The 26,042-nt window shown below is 42.9% G+C and overlaps 1 protein-coding gene across 1 annotated transcript in view; it reads right to left on the bottom strand.

Annotated features, from left to right (window-relative positions):
* The window catches only part of ADARB2 (adenosine deaminase RNA specific B2 (inactive)), a 708,390-nt gene that overhangs the window by 96,120 nt on the left and 586,228 nt on the right, over positions 1-26,042 (bottom strand). Inside the window, exon 3 of the mRNA XM_045290006.1 lies at positions 19,477-19,591. Coding sequence (XP_045145941.1) covers positions 19,477-19,591 — 115 coding nt within the window. The remainder of the gene's footprint in view (positions 1-19,476; positions 19,592-26,042) is intronic.

Raw genomic sequence — 26,042 nt, 5'->3', positions numbered from 1 at the left:
TCAGATGACTGGAGGCAGGGTATCTTAGGTTAGAGATCTGAGAAACTTGGAAGAAAGTGAGGGAAACAGGGGAAGGCAAGGGGCAAAGGTCAAGAAGCCACTCAAAATCTAGTTTCGGCTGGTCTCACGGAAAGTTCTACAATGTAAATGATACACCAAGTTATTCTGCCTGGAGCCAGGTCCCTCGCTGCGGAGTCCTAGTTGGTGAATCATAAACTTTCGGGCATTTCCTGGCATGCTGACTCCCGCCAATCCAGGGCAATTCTCCCTGGACGACTATAGCTACTGCTGTTAACTGTCAGCTCTCAGGGTAGCAGGGGAATGGGTTCACCAGCCCCAGGATGGGAGCTGGGTGTGACACCTACATCAACTACAATGGGGGACCATTTGCCAGCCAAATGATGCTGTTATGACCAATCAAATACCAAGTCACGTTCAAACACTACTCAACTGATAGCTATTTTAGTATCTCTCTTCTCACTCTATGACAATTGACAAGAGAATTATTATCCTGTAGAATAAAGTGAAAAATCACATAGAAAATATACATATAAAATATACATATAAAAATCACATATAAAATATACATGCTCAGGGAAAGGGAGAAGTCAAAACGTATGCTCAAGCGTTACATATGAAATGTTGCAAATATGAAAACATTGTGAAGATAAGGGGACCCAAGAAGATAAGGGGACCCAAGAACACCCCACCAAAGCACCAAACCCAATTATTTTTGTGTGGGAACCCTACCCAACTGTTCCCGAACACAGGCAGATAAGGAAAGCCTCCGAATGACTTTTACTATGAAATGACTGTATCACTGATTCATCCACTTGACTGAAACCACATAAGAAAACTGCAGATGGCTCCCAGCTGTGCACATCAATCTAAAAATCTGAGATTAAATAATAGCCATCAAATAGTAGAGGGAAAAATACATTATTAAAAAAAATCAAAATGCAAACTGCTACTAATATTTTAAAAATGAAAAATACAAAAATATGATGATAGTATAGTCCCTGGGACACATTTGACAGAATCCAACAACCATTTTTGATGAAAAATCGCAAAAGATAGAATAGGTGGAATTTTCCAATGATTTCACACACATAACACACCTCCACTGTCATGCTTGCATGCTTTATGGTTACACTTTAGAGGCTTTACTACTAAACTCAGGAATATGACAAGAAGACTCACTATCATGCTGTCATTTAACATGAACCGAAGCTATTTGCCAATGCAAGAGAAAGAAATTAGAGGTGTAGTAATTACAAATGAGTATGTAACGCAATTCTTGAACATAATGTTTGTAGGAGTATATGTGGAAACCACAAGAGAATCAGTTGATATATTGCTAGAGACAATAAGAGAGCTCAATAAGGTGACAGAGTTCAAAGTTAATATACAAAAATCAATTGCTTTCATATATACAAACAACTAGTGAGAAACTATAAAGGAAAACTGACTCAATTTATAGTAGCAATGAGTGAGATGATACAAACAAGTTCAACAAGAAATGTGTAAGAACTATAGGAATCAAACTTAAAATTATACTGAAGGACTTCAAAAGAACTTGAATGAAGTGTCAGATATGCCATAATCTTGCATAGGAAGACTTAATATAATGCATTCTCCCTCAGTTTATAAAATTAATGTGATCTCAATAAAAATGGCACAAGGGTTTTGTTTTGGACAATACAGCCTGGTTCAAAAGTATAGTTTTGCTTTATCTATCATCTATCTGTCTGCCTATCTATCTATCTATCTATCTATCTATCTATCTATCTATCTATCTATCACCTATCTATCCATCTATCTAATCTATCTATCTATCTATCTGGCAGGCAACTTGACTCTAAAGGGTAGCCTAGAAAATTCTGTGTAAGAAGAATACCAATGCTGGGTGACTAACCTTAGTAGATAGCAAATACACTACAAAGCTTTCAGAGCAAAAACACATAAAGTTAGAGGCAAACAAGGAACAAAGTAAGAGTCAAAAAATCAACCCAAATATATATAGGACGATGATAAAGGTGACCACATCTTAAACCATCAGTATAAAAGAGAATATTCAATTAATGCTATCTCTGGTGGCAAAGTGATCACACATCGCGACAATCCGCAAGGTCAGCAGTTTCAAACCACCAGCCAGCTCCTTGGGAGAAAGATGGGCTTTCTACTCCCATAAACAGTCAGTCTTGGACCCTTACTGGGGCAGTTCATAGTAACCCTTGTCCTACAGGATTACTATGAGTCAGTTATTGACTTGACGGCCAGTGAGTTTGGTCTTGGTTTTTTATTAACTGGAAAGGAACCCTGGTATACTTTAGGGTAAAAGTATTGGGTTGCGAACTGTAAGGCGTGCAGTTCAAACCCATAGCCTCTCCAAGGAGAAGAAGAGACTCTGTTCCTGTAAAGCTTTACAGTCCCAGGACCCTACCTAGGTTTGCCATGAAGCAGAATTGACTTGATAACGGCGGGGTTGGTTAGTATGGAAAAGCCACTTGAAAAATAAAATTGGTCTTTACCTTACACCACACACCAGGATAAATTCCAAATGGTTTTGTTTTGGAACAATACAGCCTGGTTCAAAAGCATAGTTTTGCATATATTTAAATGTAATAAACAAATAAATAAATAAAACTGCAGTAGAAGAAAGCATAAAACAGTGGTTCTCAACCTTCTTAATGCCGGGACCCTTTAATATAGTTCCTCATGGTGTGGTGAACCCCCAACCATAAATCTATTTTCATTGCTACCTCATAACTGTAATTTTGCTACTGTTATGAATCATAATGTAAGTATCTGATATGCAGGATGTATTTCATTGTTACAAATTGAACATAATTAAAGCATAGCGAGTAATCACAAAAACAAGATGCAATTATATACTGTGAAATATTTATTTCTAATGACAAATCAATGAAATTTTGTCTTGAAGTATGGTGTAGCATGGCTAACAGTCTTACGTCGGGTACTTGTATATGGGCGTAACTTCATGTGGGAGGACCCGCCTGGAGACAGAGGAGTGGTGTGTCGGTCCCTGAGACCATCGGGAAACATGTGTTTTCCGATGATCTTAGGTGACTCCTGTGAAAGGGTTGTTCGACCCCTAAAGAGGTCACGACCCACAGGTTGAGAACTGCTGGCATAGAAGAATTTTTAAAAATAAACTTGGTGGGGGAAGAACTTCCTAATTATAATTTAAAGGCAAAGAGCTATACAAGATTCTTTACATGAATAATAAAAAATTCTATGAGTCAGTTGGATGGTGGAGGGTGTGTGTCTCAGAATTATATTCTCATGGGATGTCAACATCAACTGGCATAACATAGCTCACAATGCAGTGTGCTACAGCCGATGTTGGTGAGTAGCAATGGGAGTCAAGAGCTTGTGAGTGACCACCTGAGGGGCAACGATTGTTCTCCCCAGTCTGGAGGCCAGAAAAGTGATGAAAATTGATGCCATAAGGAAAAAATGAGTCCAATGGACTCACAGAACGTGAAAACATCAGTCTCTGGAATCCTGAGGCCAGAAGAACTAGATGGTGCTTGGCCACCACTACCAACTGTTCTGAAAGATGACACTCGAAGGTCATAAATATAGTGGGAGAAAAATGTGGAACACAAATCAGAATCACAAAAGACACCAGGCAGAAGAGTCAGAGATGGTAGAACCCTTGAGTCAATGGCCCTTGAACACTTTTCAGTTCCAGAACTAAACTTGCCCCCCCAAACTCTACAGTTCTACAAGGAACGTAATGACAGGAGGTGTGCATAGCTTAGAATAATCAACCATGAAGTTCAAAGGAGCAGCAGTTATCAGAGGATGAAGTTCTGAAAAGAACGAAGGAAAGAGGGACAAAGCACCAGGAAGCACAGGGAGGAAGAAGGAAAAGGAATGGTACCCGAGAGAACTGTGATGAAGGAGATGAAACAACATGTGTAGTATGGATGACTGAACGCTAAACTGATGATCTGCTCTATAAACCTTCATCTAATTCACAATAAAAAGGAAAAAAGACAAAACTTCTACATCTTAAATAGGCAGTTAATAACTGGAAAAATTACAGTTTATATCATAAAGCACTTATTTCCCTAAAACATAAACAACTTCTAGACACAACAACAACAACAACAACAAACCAACAATAACCCAATAGAATAATGGTCACAAGAGAAGAGAAAACAGTTTATAGAAAGTAAATGAAAATGGCTCTTAAGTCGATGGACAACCCAAATTTATTCACATACACACAAAAGTAAAATCAAATAAAAATACAGTTAAAATAATTCTTCATCTATCACATTGATTACCATCCAAAGGTGTATTAGTGTAGAACTGACAAGCCAGTGGAAAAACATCATCAGTCTTATAAATGGTGGATGGGAGTACCATTAGAATACATTTGAAAGATAATTTAGGCATATCCACTGGATGACAAATGCAAGTACCCACTGATTCAACAATTCCACTTCTAAGAATTTATCTTATACACATATTTGCACATGTGGGAAAATGAGTATGTGCAACCATAATACCCATTCCCAGGGGACGGGACAAGTACAGGAATGGGTATACTGGAATACTAGGGGGCTGTAGTCGCCCTGGTGGCATAGTGGTCATGTATTGGGCTGTGATCTGCCAGGTCAGCAGTTTGTAACCACCAACGGCTCCAGGAGAAATAAAGGCTTTCTATTCTTGTAAACAGTTATGTAAACTCACACAGCAGTTCTACCCTGTCCTACAGGGTCGCTATGAGGTGGCATCCACTCAATTGCATTGAGTATGGAGGGAGCTGTAAGACAGATTTCTGGGAGATGTACCTAGGAAACACACCTAGCGGCTAAATGAAAAATCAGAAGTTTGAGCCCAACCCAGACACCTCAGAAGAAAGGTCAGGTAATCTTCCAAAGCATTAAAAACCCTCTGAGCACAACTCTACTCTGACATACCTCAGGCAGCCATGCATTGGAACTGACTTCATGGCAACTGGTTCAGAGTACGGCAATGACTTATAGAATAACCTTGAAACTATACTATAAAGTGGCAAACAGCAAGGTGCATGTGCAATGCTTTACTTTTGTGTGTCTGCTAAAATGGGATAAGAGAAGAATATATTTTTTTACATAGAAGGGGGTACCCCCCAAAAGTGGAATTTTTTTCAAAGCTATGTACTTTTTAACAAAACAACCTTATCGCCTTCGAAGTACTCTCCCCTACACCTAATACATTTGTCAAATATGTGATTCCATTCTTGGAAAATTTTTCAAACTCATCTGTTTGGATGGCTGACAGAACCTCCCTTGTTTTTTTCTTCACCTCTTCTACTTTGCCAAATTGCTGTCCTTTCATGTCCCTCTTCATTCATGGAAACAAAAAGAAGTCACACGGAGGGAGGTCAGGTGAGTGAGGTGCATGGGGCCAGAGAGGCATGCTGTTTTATGCCCAAAACTGGTGCTCTGAGATGGCTGCGTGAATAGGTGCATTGTTGTGGTGGCAAAACCAGCCCCGTCTGCCACAAATCAGCCCTTTTTTATCCCACACTGTTATGCAATCTTTTCAAAACCTCTAAATAGAAAGCATGATTAACAATCTGACCTGGAGAACAAACTCCAAATGTACTACATCGACATTTTTGTCTGTTTGGGAAGTCAATGGATATCCAGAACAAGGTTTATCATCAATCACCATTTCACCTTTTTTGAAATGAGAAAACTATTCATACATCTGAGTTTTTCCCATAGTGCTTTCCTTGTAAGCTGTGTTTAAAATCACGACAATTTCACAGCTGCATGCTGTTCACTGAAATCAGCTATCACAAAAAACCAAGGTTTTAGTGAAACTGCTTTTATGAAAAAATTCACTGTTACCAGAGAGAAGAACCTTCCTATGTGATGCCACTAAGTGCACTAACTCAGATCTAGTTGCTCCACGCACCTCTAGCTGGAAAAATATGTACTAGGAAAACTCCACCCAGGGTAGCTTTTTAATGTTTTTTTTTTGGGTTACCCCTCTCCAGCACAGGGAAACTCTGGAAAAGTATCTAATTCTGCAATTTTAGCCTTCTTACAAGTTAGTAAGTTAGCCTATTACTGTTTCATGGATGCTGACAGAAGACAGGCAATGCCCCAGTCAGAGGCAAAGGACTTTACTGTTCATTTCTTGTTCACCATGCTTGCCTGGGGTCTCTGTCCTCAAAGTCCCAGGGCAGCGGTACAGAGGACCCAAAGCAATGCGGCACATGAAGAGGATTTTAGGTGGGAGAGGAGCAACACTGAATTTGGGGAATTTACCATTTACTAGTGGTGTAATGATTATGCATTGTGCTGCTAACTGCAAGGTCAGTAGTTTGAAACCACCAGCCACTCCTTGAGGAAAAGAGGAGGATTTCTCCCCCTGAAAGAGTTACAGTCTCAGAAAGCTGAGTTGGAGTTAACTCTATGGCAGTGAGTTTGGGCTGGTTTGAGAGTAAGCAGTCAGCAGCCTACTCTTTGTTCCAGAGGGGCACATTGCCTCGTCCCTCCAGGTTGCTTGCTGCACACTCCTGAGGGAAGTTCAATGCAGAGTGGTCAGAATCCTGCATTATTGTTATGCCCAGCAAGGACCTGCAGGACACCCATCTCCTCTCCCACACGATCCAAGGCAACAATGATGATAATTATGTGTGTGGGCCAAGAGGGAGTAGTGGGTATGGGCAATTGGAGGAAGGCGTTCACATAAATTTTCTATAAATTTTGAAAAATTTAAAAATTATTTCCTAAATAGTACATTGCCATAAAAATTACAATAAACTTTTATACATAATGAATCTTTACATGAAAAAGACTGCAGGCCACACTTTTGGCAAATAACATATATATGCTTTAGCTTTCCTATTTGTTTATATGGGTGAATCATGATCACTTTTGAATATTTATAATTATTAATTTTATTGTATTTTAATCTGTTGTAAATATAATTTTATAATTAATTAACAAAGTAACTTTTCTTTATAATATAGGAATATTAATTCAATATATTCAGTATATATTAAAAAGTGATAATGATTTACTCATATAAACAGATAAATAGGAAAACTAAGAGGACAGCTTTGAATGGCAAATCCTTCCTTTTCCCCATATGCGGTGAGTCTGCTGTGTTTTCAATGATTCCAGCTGCTTGACTTTCAAAGTATCTTGTGAGGCTTATGTGTGCCATATTAAAACCAAGGGGAATCTTAAATCTGTTAAGACACTAGGTTTTATTGGCAGTTAGTGGGAATGAGTAAACTTTTAAAGCACCCAGCACAAATGCTTTTAAATATCTTTATGATGTGATGGGAATCTTGGGTGGTAAAATGATTGAATGCTTGCTACTAATCATAAAGTTAGGCCATCCAAATCTATTCAGAGGTGCCTAGTTAGCAAGACCTGACAACCTGCTTTTGAACCATCACTGTAGTTTTCAGTCTAGCAGAGCTCTCTCCAAGGAGCTCTGCTGGTGTAGTGGGCTGCAAGCTAGCTGCTAACCCCAATGTCAGCAGTTTGAAAACAGACGAGGCTTTCTACTCTGGAACGATTTACACTTTCAGAATTCCACAGGGCTGTTCATCTCTGTCCTATGAGTTAAAACAGACTAGATGGCATCGAGGGCTTTTTGTTTTGAGTTTGTAATTCTATTCTGCACAGATGGAGTTGCCATCAGTCAGAAAAGACTTGATAGCAATTTTTCAAAAGGGGTATATATTGTGTAAACAATTAAAAATAAGCATCAGTTAAGGAACTTCTAACAATGCTCCAAATGAGTTCACTGACAGCAAATGATTATCTTTTACTCATTGCTCATCCTAACGGTACGAGTCATTTCTTGTTTTGAGCACTTGCTGCGTTCAGGCACTGCTTTCGTGCATTGAGGGCGCATATTATGTTGATCCTATGTTACAAGTGAGAAAACGTTGCAGAGGGTTATTGCATAACTTACCAAAGCTAGGGATTGAAGAATGAAGGGTTTAGGGGTTGTGGTGAGGGGCAGGTACAGCTGTGGCTCTTTTTACAGGACCATATTCTGAGCAATTCCTGTGTAATCTTACAGCTGAGCAAGCAGTATGCAGTACTCATTTGGTATAACTAGAAAACAACGGAAATCAACGTTGGTTTTTCTCTCACTTCACATTCAAGGTTGTTCTGCGGTGATCCTGTTTCCCCCACTGTTAGCTCTGTCAAGTCAGCTCCAACTTACAGTGGCATTGTCAGGGTAGAACTGTGCTTCGCGGATGCTCAATGGCCGTGACCGCTCAGGAGGAGGCTTTTCTTTTGCAACGCCTCTAGGTGGGTTCAAACTATCGACCTTTTGGCAAGTAACTGAGCACACTTAACCATTGGCTCCCTGACCCCTATACTAGATTACTTGTCCTTTTAGGGTAGGAATAGGTGAAGGAGGAGTTTAAAATAGCAACAAGTTTCTACCTGAACAATTTACTGTTAACCGGTTTAATGGGTCCTCCAAAATGTATTCACCTTTACCAGGGAAGGTGACTTTGTTTGCAAATAGGATATTTTATTTTGTGTTGTTTTCTGTTAAGTTAAACAAGACCGAAGTCTGAGTCTTCATTCTAATCCCTCTGAGGGGTGCTTTATAGTTGGGGAGAACACATATAGTAACAAAAGCACATATGGCCCAAGACAGCAGTGTCTGATGATGCAGGGACCTGCATCCATAAGTAGCAAAGGAAAGCCAAGGATTGCTGGGAGACACCAGAGACTAGGCAAGAGGCATGGCGCAGTTCTCCTCTCAAAGCCCCCAGAACGAATCAGCATGGTGGATATCCTGATTTAGACGTTTAGCCACCAGAACTGGAAGAAAAATCACTTTCTGTTCTTTAAAGCCACCTATCAAAACCAAACCATAAAAAAAGAAATCAAAGATAACCAGTTGCCTCTGAGTCTATTCTGAAGAATGGCAGCACCTGCTTCATGGCATTTTGTTATGGCAACTCTAGGAAATGAAGACAGATGGCTAGTGGCCATCAGTTCCAGCCGTGTTGGTGTAGGAGGTTCTGAATGGGGCTGCAAGCCATAAGGTCAGCAGTTTGAATCTACCTGTCACTCTGCAGGAACAAGAGAAGTCTTTCTGTGCCTGTAAAAGATTTATAGCCATGGAAAGCCAAATGGGAAGTCCTACTCTGGACACAGGGTCCCAATGCATTGGCATTGACTGAATGTGATTCATCAGTTCTATCTGAGACGGACAGTTATTTAAGGCACATTCCTTCTCTTTAGGCACTTTCACAGGGTTTTAACAAAATATCCCTTTCCCCTGTCCCATCCTGGAGATTTCATACCTGAAATTCCCTTTGATGCCAATTGTGTTCGTCTGGGTTGACTAGAGAAACCAATCCAGGAGACTCATACATATGTAAGAGAGAGCTTTATATTATATATTAAATATATATGTAATATATATTAAGAACACATCCCAGCCCAGTCCAGATCAAGTCCATAAATCTGATATTAGCCCATATGTCCGATACCAGTCTGTAAATTCCTCTTCAGATTCACACAACACATGCAAGGATGCTGAGTGCAGGAAGATCACAGGCCAGTCGGTGGAAAGTCTTGTGGATCCAGTGGCAGTGGAAGCATCTTAGCACTGGCATGGGTTTCCACATGGCTTCTCCAGCTCCAAGGCTCTGGCTCCATCAGCATAGCTCCATGTGGCTTGTCAACAGGAATGGCAAGCAGCAGATCATCTCTAGCCTCCAGTGAGCTATTTGTCTCCTTCAAGCCTCCAAAGGAGGTCATCAAGCTGCAACCTGATTGACAGGCTAGACTCCACCCCTTTCCCAGTCGACAGGAGATTATGTAACTGCCACACCAATTAATACATACCCCTGGCTGGCTTCTTACATTCCCATCTTCAGCCCTAGGTAACTGGTATGCCCATTCTTGAATAAATGCCTTTCCCTTCTCAACCCAGGGAACTAAGCAGGAGACCAGGCTTGCTTGCCCTCATATTGACCTCTGCATGAATATACTCATATAGTGGAGGTGGAAGTAGGTTGAAATCACTCCCTATCTCAACCCTTCCCCACCCCAGTCCACCCCTCACATCCCCTATGCAAACTCTGGGTATGCATTTTCATTTACTGAACTGGGACTAAGTAATACTTAACTCATTCCAATGCTTCGATTTGCTGGTTCATAAGACTGTATCTGATTTTGGAGGGGAAAGAATACCAAATTTCTAATAATAGAACTGAAAGTAAAATATGTCAACCAGTATCCAAAATATCAAGGAATCCTGGTGGCTTGATGGGTTAGACATGAGGCTACTAACTGCATGGCTGGTGGTTCAAACCTACCACGTGCTCTGAGAGAGACTGGTGAGTTTGCGACTGTAACATTTAGAAGCAGCCTACCCTTACAGAGGGTAGCTAAGAGTCAATATCAATTCAATGGCATTAAAAAAAATCCAGATCATAAATCTCAAAAGCATCACATATAGAGACAGACTGGAATGATTTTTATCACATATATAGATGATCACAAGGGTCCAGTGTATAATTAATTCCTACTTTCTCTCTTCTAGTTCAGTGTACATTGCATTTAATGACTCAAGTAATAGGGTTCCTACAATGTCCCTTGAGAAGGACCATTCCACAATTTATACACTGTTAGCATTAGGAAATCTTTCTCGATATTCAGCCTAAATGATCTTCTGCACAATTTCCTTCCATTACTCAGGTAATATCTGTAAAAATGTCCCACTTGCCTATTGGCTTCCTTCTTCGAGCATCTGCAGAGAAAATCAAAATCTGCCAACAGTACCGTCTCTGAGTCACGATCTGGTCAGCATCATCTAATATTTGGTAAATCAATCCCATCCTTCTCCACCAGTGTCTGTTGTTTCTCTGAATCCCCCCCCCCTCTCCCCGTCATTTCAAATCGAGTGGACTGAAACGTTCTAGGCTCTTGCACATTCGACTGAGGCTGAAAGGAAGGGGTCTTGGTGGCCCAGTGGTTAAGCATTCCATGGTCAATCACAAGGCTGGTTGTTCAAATCTTTCAGGCAGCTCGGAGGGAGAAAGATGCACCCGTCTGCTTCAGTAAAGGCTGTCAGCCTTGGAAAGCCTATGCAGCAGGGCTACTGTGTCCGATAAGGCCACTCACCATGAGTCAGAGTCAACTCGATGGCAGTTAGGTTTGGTTGGGAAACTGAAAGAAAACATTTTAATGTTTGACAGGAGAGACTCTCTTTCTCTCCTGGAGTTCTGACTTATGGTAGTCTTCATGAGTTGGAAGGTGCCAGTATCCCTTGAGGCTTTTTTCCCTCTAAATATTGCAAAGCATTGGTTTTTGTGAAGCAAGCTTTGTGTCGGTTGCGTGTGTGGATGTGGACATGTGTTCCCCGGTGAAGGATGCATATTTGCAAAGACACTGGTACACAGGCACTCGTAGCAGTCCTGGAAGCAGACTCCAGCGCACTGGACGCTGAGTCAGACAAACCCATTTCTGCCCCTTACTATAAGAGCCTTGGCTAAAAGGACCTAAGTATCTATGCTTTGGTCTCATCTGTAAAAGCAGCCACTACTGACTCCACTTTGTCCTATTAGATTGCATACATCAGAACTGACTTGATGGCAGTGGGTGGGTGGGGATCCAGATTGTTTAGGATTAAATAAAACCATGTCAAGTAGTGAACACTGTACTTGACACTATTAAAAATGCCATAATGTCCAGCTATTATTATTGTATAGGCTTCGAATCTGCTTGAATCACATTTGCATACCTGCAGACAGAATTTTCCTAAGACTTCTCTTGCTTGAATGATATGGGAACCGCCCCCTCCCACCCCCCAAATGAGTCCCTTTATTACCTGTACAGACTTTAACGCTCTTCAAGTGAGAGTAGGAGGGCTTGTCTGGTCCTGCTAACAAACAGCACGCATCTGAAGGCATCTTAAAATGAAATCTGGCCATGATACTCACCAGCGGCTAGCTCATAATTCAGTTAGGGTTGACTGGAGGCATAATTCAACTGATGGGTATTCACTGATAGCTCTTGACTTATTATCTTAATGGCACGTTAAAAAATCTATTTTTATTCATGCCATCCTTAATTTATTAAGCATCTACCGAACACCTAATTTATTCAAGGCACAATTCCAGGGAATGGGGATGCAAATACTGTGAACTCATAGTCCCTTCCTTTCATTTTTATGTACGTGCTCATAGTTCAACTGGTCAGTTGAAGAGAAATCATTCATTTTGTTCAGGCTATCACAGATCTAGGGGAACATGGGAGAGTAGAAGGTGGAGCAAATAAGATTAATGGTAGAAGTTAAGGAATGTCTTAGAGAGGAAGGGAGGCAGTGACCCTGAACTGGGCCTGGGACGAGGGGTAGCAATTCACCAGATGATGGAGTACGATTCGCATCTTGGGTGGTAGGAACAGCATGTGCGAGAGCATCGGACTTTACGTGCACATGCACTTATGATAAAATGGGACTGAGCTACGGTTGGCGTCTGGTAGATGCATCTCCTCGATGGGAAAACGGTTGCAGGAAAGGCTCAGCATTGCATTCTGAACTGATCGCTACTCTAGATCTGGCCTCGTGAAAAACCCACTGCAGTGCCTGCCAGCGCGTGTGTCTGTGTGGAGGGCAAGCCAGTGTGCCCTTTGTCTTCCCACCAAGACCACTCAGAAACTATGGAGGCCTGTGCTCACAGGTCTGCCTTGAGAGGCACCGAGCACATCACTCTGTACACAATTGTAAAACTGGCTCTTGGCTATCTTCCCCTAAACTTTTCTGCTGATAAGATTTTCTCACACACTGCTGTCGGGACACAGGGGCCTGGTAGGACCGAGTAGAGCTGTTCTATAGGGTTTCCAAGACTTTCTGTATGATGCAGACTGTGCGATCTTTCTCCTGCAGAATGACTGGTGGCTTTGAACTGCCGTCCTTGAGGTTAGCAGTCCAAAGCTTAACCTGCTGTGCCACTAGGGATCCTTAGACATTGTTGTGAACACAGATGCTGACAGTAATCTCCAACCAGTGCTATTGGGATGACCCCCTGTGTGTCATGTAGAACTGACCTCCACAAGGATTTCGATGGCTGCTTTTCCAGAAGTAGGACCACCAGGCCTTTCTTCTGAGGCACCCTTGGATGGGCTCAAACCTACAAACTTTCCATTAACAACTGAGTGTGTGTTGAATATTTGCACCACCTAGGGACTTGCTCTTAAACGAAAACGTATTTCCAAAACTACTGAAAAAAGTGTTTGTAGGTGGTCCCTGAAAACTGTGAGACCCTGGACTTTTCGGTTTCAGCACTGAGTCACTTGAACACGGACAGTAAGCACAGACTCATTATTTTCTCCACAAAGAACTGCTCCCCAAAGGCCTGCTTTGCCTGCTTTTGGATTGCCGAGCCTGTCAATTTGTTACCAGCATCATCCACTTTAGCAGCAACCCTGGTAGGGAAGGAAAGTGGGTCCAGCTACTTGCATGGTCTTGATGGGCTAAAATATGGTGGGGTCATTGAATTTGGTTGATGCTAAAAGGAAAGGATTTGATGATTTTTTACAACTACATATTCTTTCCCCTTCCCAAATGAATTGAGCTTGTTTTGTAGATACTGACTCATAAGTAGCTTTACCAAGAGACTCCTGGTAGGAAAGGAAGTGGCCCTTTGCTCAGGACACCATAGTATAGCTTAATTTATCTTCAACACAGCTAATATTTACCGAGTCTCACTTGTGAGGCAGTAACTGTGTTTTTGGATTTGCATGTTAATAATGCATGCTGCTTATCCCTTTTTAACTTGAAGCTGAGAGAAAGGCATTGAGAATAATCTAGAAAGATGCTTCCACTGCCATTAAAGTAGGCTGATTATGGATTCATGTCTCAAAGCCCAGTGAGCAGACTAGTACAATGTGGGAGAATAGTCAACTCATGAATGGGTGAAAATGAGACTGAACGATGTTGGATTGGATTAACCAAGAAGGAAGGTAAGCATGGCTTACTTGGGCCTATTTAAAAATATATGGTGAACAATTTCACATCACCCCCCCCCCCCATCTAAGATTCTGCTTCTGGTGTGGCTGGTATCTGTTTTTATTCCAGCTCCCCATCCCCTTCCTACAGAATCAAAAATTTTTTTCAAATTTATATTCCCTGATCGGCATGGAACACCCAATAAAGAAGGTAAACATGAGCTGACTTGTGCTTAGTGACTGATCCCTAGTGAACAAAGGACAAACAAATCTGTCTTAGAAGAAGGACAGCCAGAGTGCTCCTTAGAGGCAAGGATGGCGAGACTCCATCACGCGTACTTTGGACACGTTGTCAGGAGAGATCGGTCCCTGGAGAAGGACATCATGCTTGGTGAAGCAGCGGACCAGTGAACAAGGGGCAGGCCCTCAAGGAGATGGATGAACCCAGTGGGGGGCAACAATGGGCTCAGGCACAGGAACCATTGTGAGGATGCCCCACATCGGGAAGCGTTCAATCTGTTCAAACAGGGTCGCTATGGGTCAGAACCGACCTGACAACACCTCACCACAACAAAGAACAATTTTACATGCGTTTTACTACATCTCTGGGATGGTGATGACCCCAGCAGTGACAGGGCCACACAAGGGTTGGTGGCCAACTGATGGCCAGGGAAGGCCTTTTCCTTTTCATCCACCATGACTTGGTCCATCCCTGGAGGGTGCAGGTGACAACAGGGTGACCAGAGTTGGAGGCAGGCAGGGGGAGGCACGGAGAGGGTCTGAAAGTGCTGGGGTGGTGGGTGGAGGGAGGGGGAAGGGAGCACGGAGAAGGAGCCCTGTGGGGAAGCTGCCACGAGACTGAAGGCAGAGCAGGGTCGTTGACCAGCATGGACAGTGGGCGGTGGACAGCTGAAGACCAACCCCACCCCGACGTTGGAGCCTTCGTGGTCAGTTACTTGATTGAACAGCCACTTGCAACCCCTCCTTCTTCACTTCTACACAGAGATTAAAAAGGGAAGCGCTCGCTTTTCCAGTTCTCTGGACGCTGCCAGCCCCTCCTTCCTGCCTGAATGTGGCCATGGGATGGGGATCTGTGGCTGCCCTCTGATGAGGAGAGAGAACAGCAAGGAGAATTGCTGTCCCTGAAATCAAGTGCTCGAACCGAGGCAGCAGCCACCTGCTGGCCATGTGAACACGAACAACATAGGCATATGAGGGGGTGAGGCCCACAAATGAAATTTTTTTCCAAGCTATGAATTAAAACTTTTTTTGTCTACAAAACAACCTTCTCAACTTGAAAGTACTCTCCATTCCGTTTAACGCATTTGTCAAATCTGCGATTCCATTCTTGGGAACATTTTTCAAACTCATCTGTTTGGATGGCTGACGGCACCTCCCTCGTTTCTCTCGTCACCTCTTCTATGTTGTCAAATTGCTGTCCTTTCATGCCCCTCTTCATTCACAAAAACAGAAAGAAGTCACACGGAGCAAGGCCAGGTGAGCACGATGCACGAGGCCAGCGAGGCATGCTGTTTTTGCCCCAAACTAGTGCACTGAGATGGCTGCATGAGCAGGTGCAGTGTTGTGGTGGCAAAACCAGTCCCGTCTGGCACAATCAGTCCTTTTCTTTTTTTTTGTCACACACTGTTATGCAATCTTTTCAGAACCTCTAAATAGAAAGCTTGATTAACAGTCTGACCTGGTGGAATGAACTACAAATGCACCGAGAGTCGACATTTTTGTCCATTGGGGAAGTTGATGGATATCCAGAAAGAGGTTTGCCATCAGTCAATATTTCACCTTTTTTGAAATGAGAAAACCACTCTACACTTGACTTTCCCCCCATAACGCTGTCCCTGTAAGCTGCGTTCAACATCACAACAGTTTCTGTGGCATTTTTCCTAACAGGAAACACAAGTTCACAGCTGCATGCTGTTCTCTTAAATTGGCCTTCACAAAAAACGAGCTTTGAGTGAAATGGCTTTTATGAAAAAGTTCACTGTGACCATTTTGAACCTTCCCAGGCGACACCACTGGGTGCACTAACTCAGAGTGAGTTTCTCGATGCTCGCCTAGTGGGAAAAATGCATCCCATGAAAGCTTTGTCCAGCAGAGCTTTTCTGGGTTTTTTGGTACCCCCTCGTATGTGAAGCCATGATAAACCATAATAAAAGTCATGTGATGCCAAGTCATTCAGTTCCATGGTGATTTCATGTATGGCAGAGTAGAACTGTGTTCATTATGTGTTCCGTGGCTAATTTTTAAGAAGTTTCTTGTCAAGCCTTTTTTCTGTTAACAACCAAGTGCATTCATTACTTGTACCATCCAGGGATTCCAGGTTTATGTTTAAATCAATGTTATTCAGATATTTTATCACATGCAGTCATATCCATTCCTAATGGATACAACTTTTTTGAAATGTGTAAAACTTTACACAATATAAGCTATACATTAACAAATGTAATGTGACCAGAGTAGTTTATAAAAGGATTATTAGTTAAGTCCTCAAATGTTAACATTGTAAAGACTTCCACTGGATATAAATATGATAATTTTTCATGAAGATATTCAATGCCTTTATATTCTTTTGCCCCCCCAGGATAAAAGAATGACAAGGAATATTTGCAATTAATAGATTGAAAAATCTATTTGCCTTTCATTTGGATTGGGCTGAGCAGATACTTCATCCCATTAGCAACTCACTCTTCTATATCAAAGGAACAAACATGAAACACTTGATTTGATTGATAAGCAGTCTTATTTTTTCTTCCCTTTCACTGAGCTTGACTGACAAGAAGGTCTCCTCGCTAGCGCTGAAACCAGGAATAATGAGAGTGTGAAGAGAGAGCTCATCAATAATTCATGGGGCCACATTTTTTAAGTGAGAGTGCTTTCCTCATCTGTAAGCAACAGCTTGATGTGCTCATTTTGGTCTCCTCTATTCTTCTCTGCTTTTAAGAAGGTGGATAGGAAATCATATCTGAAATAGTTCAAAGGGGAAATGTCATTCTGACTCTAATATTCCTCCTCTCCCTAATAGCCCGTCCTCTCTTTCAGTTTCCTAATACTTTCAGTTACTGTCCTAGCCCATATGTATCGGCTCCTTTTAGCAGGATTGAGCTATAGATCTGAAATAGGGAGATTCATTGAATTATTAAAAAATTAAATCCGGGTTCAAATGGCAAACTCGCGAATCCTTGGAAAGAACACTTGTGAACTGGAAGTCTGGGGTTCTACTGGAACATTTCTCACAGAAGCAAGCCTTTCTGAATTTGATTTTTGGGGTGGTCCCTTGCCAATGGCAAACTCTCGACTATCTCCCCTAAAAGAGTGTTTGTCCTTTGTAACAGAAATATCAGGAAGTCTTTCCATGGATCACCTTTCATAATCATACAGGAAATCCATGCTAAAAGTCTGTGATACTATATCTACTTTCACAACTGTGATACTATATCTACAGTTCACAACTGTGGGAACTGAAACAAACATTGGTAACAGGATGAAAGAGAGAGAGCGACGATGAACAAAGGCAATGGCGGAAGACCTCCTAGGACAGGATGCAGCAGGTTGGTCACAGCAAAGAACTGTCAGTCTGTTGTAATATTTCTTATTAGAAACTTTAGCTGCAAGATAGTCATACAATTAAAAAAAATACAGGAAAAAAAAGGTGAGAATTGTCTGCCTAGACAAACTCCTGAAGAAACTTGAGAACCAAAGGAAGAAGTGTTCAGATATCTAACTTGGCACAAAGCGATCTCCCACATACATTTTAAAAGGATGCTACTCACAGGCATATTCGATTCCACGAGGAGGATACAGTGAGAGACAGCCATAGCTTCCGGAGAGAGCAGATCTACCAAGGAGCACGACACAAGGTCAACATGGCAGTGGGGCAGAGCCGAGAGAGGAGGAGGCCCCATTAGGGCTCCAGAAAGTGTTTCTCTGGAATGGCAATGGGACCACTTTTATTTGCACTATGGCTTCTAATGGGGCCCTGGTGGTGAAGTGGGTCTTGTGTTGGGCGGGTAAATGTAAATTAAACAATGTTTGAACCCACTAGTTCCTCGAAGGGATGTCACGCCTGTAAGATTTAGTCTTGGAAACACTAACACACAGCTCTACTTTGTCCTATCGGGTTCCTGTCATTCAAAATGGCAGTGGGTTTGTTGTTTTTAGATGACCGAAATGTTAAAGGCTCGTTATTAAATTTTAAAAATCGATTCCATACTTCTCCTAGTGATTGCAAAATAGTCTGAGGTTGATACATGAAAAAAACAAGCAAACAACTTTGTGAGTTCATTGAGTGAATGAACTGACATCCCACCTACAACTGGAGGAGGGCAAATTGAATCGTGCTGTTTTTGAAAATAAATTTATTTGCTTAACTTTGTGCTCTACACAGCAGCTAGAATAAGATACACTACTTCTTAAAGTTTCTTCAACATCTGTTTTGAGTGATTGGACTAGAATTATAATTAAATGTTGCATCAAATTTAAGTAAATGAATATTTGAAAAGATTTCTATTGGTAATATTGTACTTTTCTCCCCAATCTTTTTTTTTTGAAACTCAATATGTTTATTAAATCTTCCCTTTAAATAGGGAAGTAAATTTCAGCAATTTATTCCTCACTGTTCATAAATCACTAATTGGTGAAGCTTTACCTTGTGAAGTCTCATTTTCACATAATAAATTTAGTTCATATAAATAAAATTGCCTGCACATAAAACAGCACAGATGCTGGTGATTTTGTAACTACTATTTTCCGAAGCTTTTGTGGAACACCTTTTTTTTTTTCCCTAAGAGAAGTCGATGAGTAATTTCTCAATCTAAGTTTCCTAGAAAAGTGGAACCATCACTCCAGATCTTGAATTCTGTATCAGATTAACTTAAATGTTTGGCATTGGAAATGTACCACAAAACACATAAGACAAGAGGGCTTGTTGCCGTTCCTTTCCTTCTTCCCGAAACAGGCCAAGAAATGCCATTTGGCCTGTGGGATTTACACACCTGACCATAAACGTCCCTTGGGGAAGGTCATTTCCACGCCAGTCATGGACTTCCTTAGGCACAGCAGTTGGGAGGCTGAACGCACTCTTGCTTTAGAAGCTGACAGAATTAAAAGCTCCAGGTGTTAGTGAGTACTAGCAGTGACAGAGAAGAGGGAGGAAATTTGGTCTCACCTATCAATCTGACATGACTTATTTGGGCCCTAGCCTAAAAAAGGTTCCAATTTATGAAAAGTCAAAATTGTACGTTCACCCCGAGAATTCAGTGTGGTAAAACATCTAGAAAGAAGGAAACCAGTTAGGTCCTTATTTCAACTTTCATCATGGAAATAGTCACTGATCTCTCCGTATTCTTTAAAACATGATTATTATTTTTTTGTATGGCAGAGATAATCCCTGGGTTCTCATGATTTAGAGCAAGCACTAAATCTCTCTCTCTCTCTCTCTGACAGATTGAAATTCCCACAGGAAAGGTGAGAGGCAGATTACCTTTGGTCATGACGATTCCTGCCAGGGCTTTGTGGCGTGTGTGCACGGAAGTTAAGTGGCCTGTCAACTCCTGGAACTTCTGTGTGACCAGCTGGTACACTGAGTCGGCGAATTCCTGAAAGACACAGAGACGAGCCCTCTGACTTGCTGAGCAGAAGCAGAGCAGGGACAGCGGGCTCCTGCCCCTCGCCGTCTCCTGTCCGTCTCCCAGTGGCACGGGGAGGGTGCCCACAGTTCCCTGCGAGGCTGATGACTGCATATCTTTACTCAGTTCTCCACATCACAACACACACACTGCCTTAGTATTGATCTTGCTTCTGTCCCAAAGCCCCAGGAAAGAACGGAATCTTATTTTAAATGGATTGTGGCAAATTGTTTGATCGGTGCTAGAGCAGACCACCTTTCCCAGGGAAACAATTTCCACTCTCTCTCTCTCTGCCTCCCCTTTTCTGACAGTGAGCTCTGAGGTGTCTTTCAGGGAGGACACATTTGATAGAACCCTGAAAAGGGAGAGGGACCTGTCTATCTTGGACAATTTGTGACACTTTCTTCTGCATATTGCAGCACCAATATCTAAATACTTCCCACATCTCCCCCAGCCTGACTGCAAACTCCTCTCTCTCACCCTTGGGTACTCTGGTCTCGCTCTCTCCCCACCCACACACTGCCATATACCCATACTCTCACATACGTTCACACACTCATGCACTCATACTCACACGTCCATACTCTTACACACATTCACACACTCACTCACACACACACCCATGCCCATATTCTCTCACACATATTCACTTACACATACATACTCACATACGTGCATATTCTCACACACCTTCATTCACTCACACACACACTCCCAAATGCATACCTTCACACACAGTGCACATTCACCAACATTCACATACCTCACATACTCACACATACAGGTATATACATACTCTCTCACATCCACACACTCATATATGCCCCTACTCTCACACACTCGCACACTTACACACACCACACTCCCATGTGCCCACACTCTTACACACTCTCATACACATTCATATACTCACACACTCATGTACACACATACTCGCCTAGACCCATACTCTCATACACATTGATACACTCACATATGTCTATACTCTCACTCCACCACACTCCCTCCTCTACTCACACACTCACAGACACACACCCTCCACGGGGACACACACCATGCTTCCAGGCACCATTTGCTCGGTTACCTTCCAATGAGTCCAGCACTCTATCAAAGCAATATCTAGACTGGAGGCTGTGATTTCGTCATTCTCTTCCAGGTTCCCCTGATTCCATGGCTGAGACTGTGCATTTCAATCATACAGGGGACCACTTTGAAGGAGCTTTGGTGTCGCTTCAGGTGAAGCATTGGGCTGTTAACTACAAGGTTGGTAGGAAGATGAGGCGGTCTGCTTCCCTAAAGATCTACGGTTTCAGAGACCAGTCTCAGAACCGGCCTGAAGGCAGTGGGTGGGTATTCCCTTTTTATTAGGAAAGGGGGTGGACTGTAGTGTCTTCCACTTTGCAGTCAGAGAAGCCTGATATGAATCCCAGTTCTGCAAATTACCAACCTGCATAAATTCATCCAAATGGCTCAGCTCCATTTCCTGCTTTCTAAGCAAATTCTCTTAGTTGCTATCTGACAATGTTTTTATGAGTAATAAATTTGTTAATGTGGTTTAAGTGGGCTTTAATACTTAGTAAGTACTCAAAAGCAGTATTTATTCTTTTGAATATCTTTATTACATTATTATTATTATCCTCCATCCCGTTTGTAACTGCAGCCATTGGCCAAATACGTATGTAGCTGAAACAAGACATCAGCTTCATCCATAAGCCAGCGCAGACGGTTCCTTAGTGTGATGAGGTAGATGTCTCCTTTTTAACCAGGTCTGCTTTGCTACTGTGTGGGCATCACCACTGATAAAACAAACTAACAAAATGGTGGTCAGGTAAATAAGATCCCTCCCTGGGGGCGGGGACAGCCCCCAAACTGCTGTAGAGTGGACTCCAACTCACAGGGATCCTATGGGACAAAGCATAACTGCTCCGTAGAGTTTCTGAGACTCTTTATTTGAGCAGACAGTCTCCTTCACAACAACCCTGGGGATAGCAGCTTCACCCGCCAGGGCTCCTTAAATCAAGAGGGTGCTTTGAGGAACCCCCATCTGTAGGCAATAAAACCTGCTCATGAACAAATGGCCACATGCCTCTAAGAAAACAGGCCTGCCTCGCGGACACTAAGCCATCTGCAACCCAAATAGGAAAGACCCCTCTTCAGCCCTGTCCCCAATCACCAGTGTGAACACAGGGCAACCTGGCGCAGCCCCTGGGGTCAGCGGCCCTCCCACAGGCTACTCCGGACGTGGCTGCAAGTGCTCATTAGTGTGTAAACCCTGCTGTCAATAGACACGGAAAGCCCCATAAATAATAAGTGCCATCCAAATCAGGCTTTCTCTAGATGGGTGTAATGCACACGAATTATTCTCCTTCCATAACTGCTTAGGCTTTTCCTGTCTGTGTGGGTAGAGGGCCGGTGGTTTGGGGGGGCTGTGTAGGCCTGGTGTGTTCTCCGGGCTCCCAAGGTCTGGTGCTCTAACCCACCCAGCGGCTGCTTCTCGGGCTGCCACGGGGCCACCTGCTGTTTTCAACACACGCTATTCTGCGAGCTGTTGGAGAGGGCAAGAGAAGGTGGGCAGTTAAGGACAGAGTTCCTGTATGCTCCCCTTCCCTCTGCTTGGCAGGTTCTTCTGCCATTGGCGTGCGAGGTTACGTTTGCCACAACCAGGGAATGATAGGGACACATTATTAAGTACAGCCCATAGTCTACATTACCGTTCACCCTTTGGGTTGTCTATTTGGGTTTTGACAAGCGCAGGCTGTGCGTCTGCCAGGCCAGCATCAAGCAGAACAGTTCGTTGTGCACTAAGTGTCCTGAAGGCACAGCATTTTAGCGGGGAATCCTATAGGGTTGTCCTTTCACGACCTGGAAACTGCGATCCAGAGACTAGAAGGATGCACGTCGCTAGGCACCCTGGACATCAGTCTCCTGTGGTTGCCTAGAAGGCAGATTGGGATTAGGGTGTTTAGGGGCCCAAGGGTCTCACAGACAGTTAGAGAGATCCAGAGAAGCATCCTAAGACGCTTGCATTTGAGATGAAACTTGAGAGAAGTGTATTATGACCTTTCCTTCCTCAAACTTCTGGTTTTCAGGTAAAAGAATGAATTTTGGTTTTCTTTCTCTAGCGAGCTTTTTGGCACATCAGCAAATGAGCAGAAAATCAACCAGTACTTTTGCTGGCATCAGCATCCTGAATTTAAATAACCGTGGGAATTATTCTCCCCTGATTGGAGTAGTTCTGTGGTCTGGTCTGGTTGCTCCTGCTCCACACAGTCCCTCTCTTGTCTTTTCACTGTCTAGAGTGTTTGCAGTTGCATCAGGCGTGTTGATCATGCTTCCCCAGGTCATATGTGTTTCAAGGGTAGAGCTCTTGTCTTTGCCTTCAAAAAGAAACCGCACAGTATTGGGCATCTGGTTCCTGCCTTATGTGTAGCAAGAGAGATTCTAAATCACATCTTTAGTGGCCCCTTTGTCCCAATTTTTAAAATGACATTTTCAAATGTCCAGCAGGGACAAGAGTGGCAAGTCCTTTAATTACTTTGAGTCAGACTGATGGGGACTCCGTCAGTCCCACAAAGCAAGACATCTCCAAGTCACTGAAAGACAATAGAGAAAAGAGATCTGCTTCATTTTGTAAGTTTAAAGGCTACTCGCTTCCATGACAGACGTAAAATCCCCAAATAGTACTAGATAGTTGCCACCGACTCTCATCGGGGCCGTGTGTACGAAGGAGTGAAGCCCAGGTTGCCCATCCTCCTATGTGGGCTCCATCATCACCACCAGGTGTGAGTCCCTCCTTCCTCTCACTGCATCCAGCCATAAGGGTTGCAATCCACAAAGCTTTCATGGGGTGCTTTTCAGAATTAGATTACCAGGCCTTTGTTCCTAGTCTGTTTTACTCTGGAAGACCTGCTGGAACCTGCCCATCATGGGTGGTGCTCATGGCATTTGAAATACTGGTGGCGTAGCAATCAGAGACACGTGAACATGTAAGCCACAACAGTAGACAAACTGACAGACGAAGGTAGAAAATAAGAATAACAAAAACTTGCCATTTGGCAGGCACTGTGCTAAGCCTTTCATATGTACTATTACACGTCAGCCTTATACAGAAGATGCAAATATTATCCTTTTTTTCTTTTTAAACTATTTAAGAAACAGAGATGTGAAAAGCTGAAGCAACTTAGCCAAAGCCACATAGCCCAAAGGTAGCAGAGACAGGACTGGGACCCACCAGCCTGGGCTTTGAGGAAAAACAACATTTCTCTTCAAGAAATGTCACACATTTAGGTTCCTCTGTGGGTTTAGATTGGACCAGCTCCATTTTAAACAAAAAATAATGCTGCCAATAAAAATGACAGAACATACCCTGTCATCTCCAGAGGGAGCAAATTGCACCCAGAGGCCCCCGGTGAGTGCCTGGCCCATCTCGGTCCCCCCAGGTACCCTTCAGGCCAGCTTCCCAGGATACTTTGCACCCATTAAGAACTAATTAGCCCTGAGCCACATCCACTCCCTAATGGAGTCATTTGCGGAAATGCTGAAGCAGAACAAATCACGTTTCAGCTTGATTTTTAGCATTTCCACAGATGAAGGGTTCCTCAACTCACTTAGCTTGGCAAGGCACTTAAGGACCAAGGGACTTCAGGCGCATTGTGCTGTTTAATCCTTTCCAACAGTGACAAGGACCTGAGACTACAGAGACGGGTTCAAACGGAATAAAGCAATACAGTGAAATCGCTTATCAGGAGATTCCCACCTCCAGTGCCCCTCCCACTCCCTTAGGAATCCTGGGAAGCAGCTGGCAGCTGTGAGAGCAGTAATGTGGCACCCTGGGTCTGTCACCACATCTTAGAAATCTCAGGGCAGGAAGACAGCACAGACACAACCAGGCTGGTGTCACGGTTCATGGTTACTACACCCTTTCCATGCCCCTAGCACACATCTGACTCCGAGCTAGGACTCCAAACCTGTTTCCAAATCTTTCAGATCTGACCCACTGTCAATCTCCTCAAACTCTGTCTGCAGCTAAGACACCTCCCTTTCCCAGTCCCTGAACCACTTGGAAGGTTGTTATTACTTTTCCAATCACTGTGTTTGGAGAACTCCAGTGGTGGTTTGTTTGTTACTACGATGCTGCAAGCTAAGCCACCAGTATTTTCAAATACCGGTAGGGTCACCCGTGGCGGCCAGGTTTCAGCAGAGCTTTCAGACTTCGGCAGAACGATCTGGAGGTCTACTTCGTTAACAAATTGGCCTGTGAAAACCGCACCAAGAGCAGCAAAACATATTTTGATTCCGTGTCAGAAGACGATCCCTTCGGGGGCCATGACCTGGAGTCCGAGAGCCAAAAAGGAAGAAAATCCTTAGCATCTCTCAGCGGAAAGGATTGAAGAGAAAACTCAATCTTGGAGTTGGAATCTAGAAGGATTCAAGAGGCAAAATATTGAATGCTATCAGAAGCATCAAGAGACCTTTGAAGAATACACCAAGTCAAAATAGAACCAAAATAACTGGTCCGCATTCAACCATTTCAAGAGGTAGAATATGGTCGAACCCACTAGGTCTGAAGGAAGGAGTGCAAGCTGCCCTGAAGATACTAGCGAAAAACAAGGGTCCAGGAATTGCTGGAGTACAAGCGGAAATGTATCAGCAAGCAGATGGTTCACTGGGAGCACTCACTCAACGGTGCCAAGAAATGTGGTGGACAGTTACCTGGTTAACGGAATGGAAGCTAGCCATATTTGTGTCCATTTCAAAGAAAGGTGACCCAACAAAATGCAAAGTGATTGAATAAGATCATTACTATCACATGTAGGTAAAGGGTTGCTGAAGAGAGGTCTACAATGGTTGAAGTAGAACATTAACAGGGAGCTGCCAAAAAGTCAAGATGGATTCAGAAGAGGCCATGGAATGAGGGACATCGTTGTTGATGTCAGAGGGGTCTTGACTAAACTGAGAATACCAGAAGGAGGTTGATTGGTGTTTCATTGATTATGAAGAGCATTCATAACAAACTTTAAGAAATCTTGAAAAAATGAGAATCCCAGCAAGTCTCACTTTGCTCAGTCTGTACGTGGAAAAAGAAGCAGTCATACAAACTGAACAAGGGGTTGCTTCATGGTTTAAAATCAGGAAAGATGTTTATCTGAGTTTTATCCTTTCACTATACTTATTCAATATGTGCATTGAACAAATAATTTGGATTATATAAAGAAGAGCATGGTATCAGAATTGCGCACCTAATGACAATGACTTATTCCTTGCACTTTCCAACACTGCCTTTTCCAACAACAAATTGGCAACTATCCTGTGAACTCTGCCGGATGAGACACACAGAAAACAATGTTGTATGGGGCTGTCAAGCTCATTCTGACTTACAGGGACCCTACACATAATAGAATGAAATGCTCTCTGTTTGTGT

This window comes from Echinops telfairi, unplaced genomic scaffold (assembly GCF_000313985.2).
Source record: "Echinops telfairi isolate 266 unplaced genomic scaffold, ASM31398v2 ScPeMD7_31;HRSCAF=116, whole genome shotgun sequence".
Taxonomy (NCBI): domain Eukaryota; kingdom Metazoa; phylum Chordata; class Mammalia; order Afrosoricida; family Tenrecidae; genus Echinops; species Echinops telfairi.
Note: the sequence above shows the minus strand (reverse complement) of the source record. Positions and strands in the feature narration are given on the sequence as shown.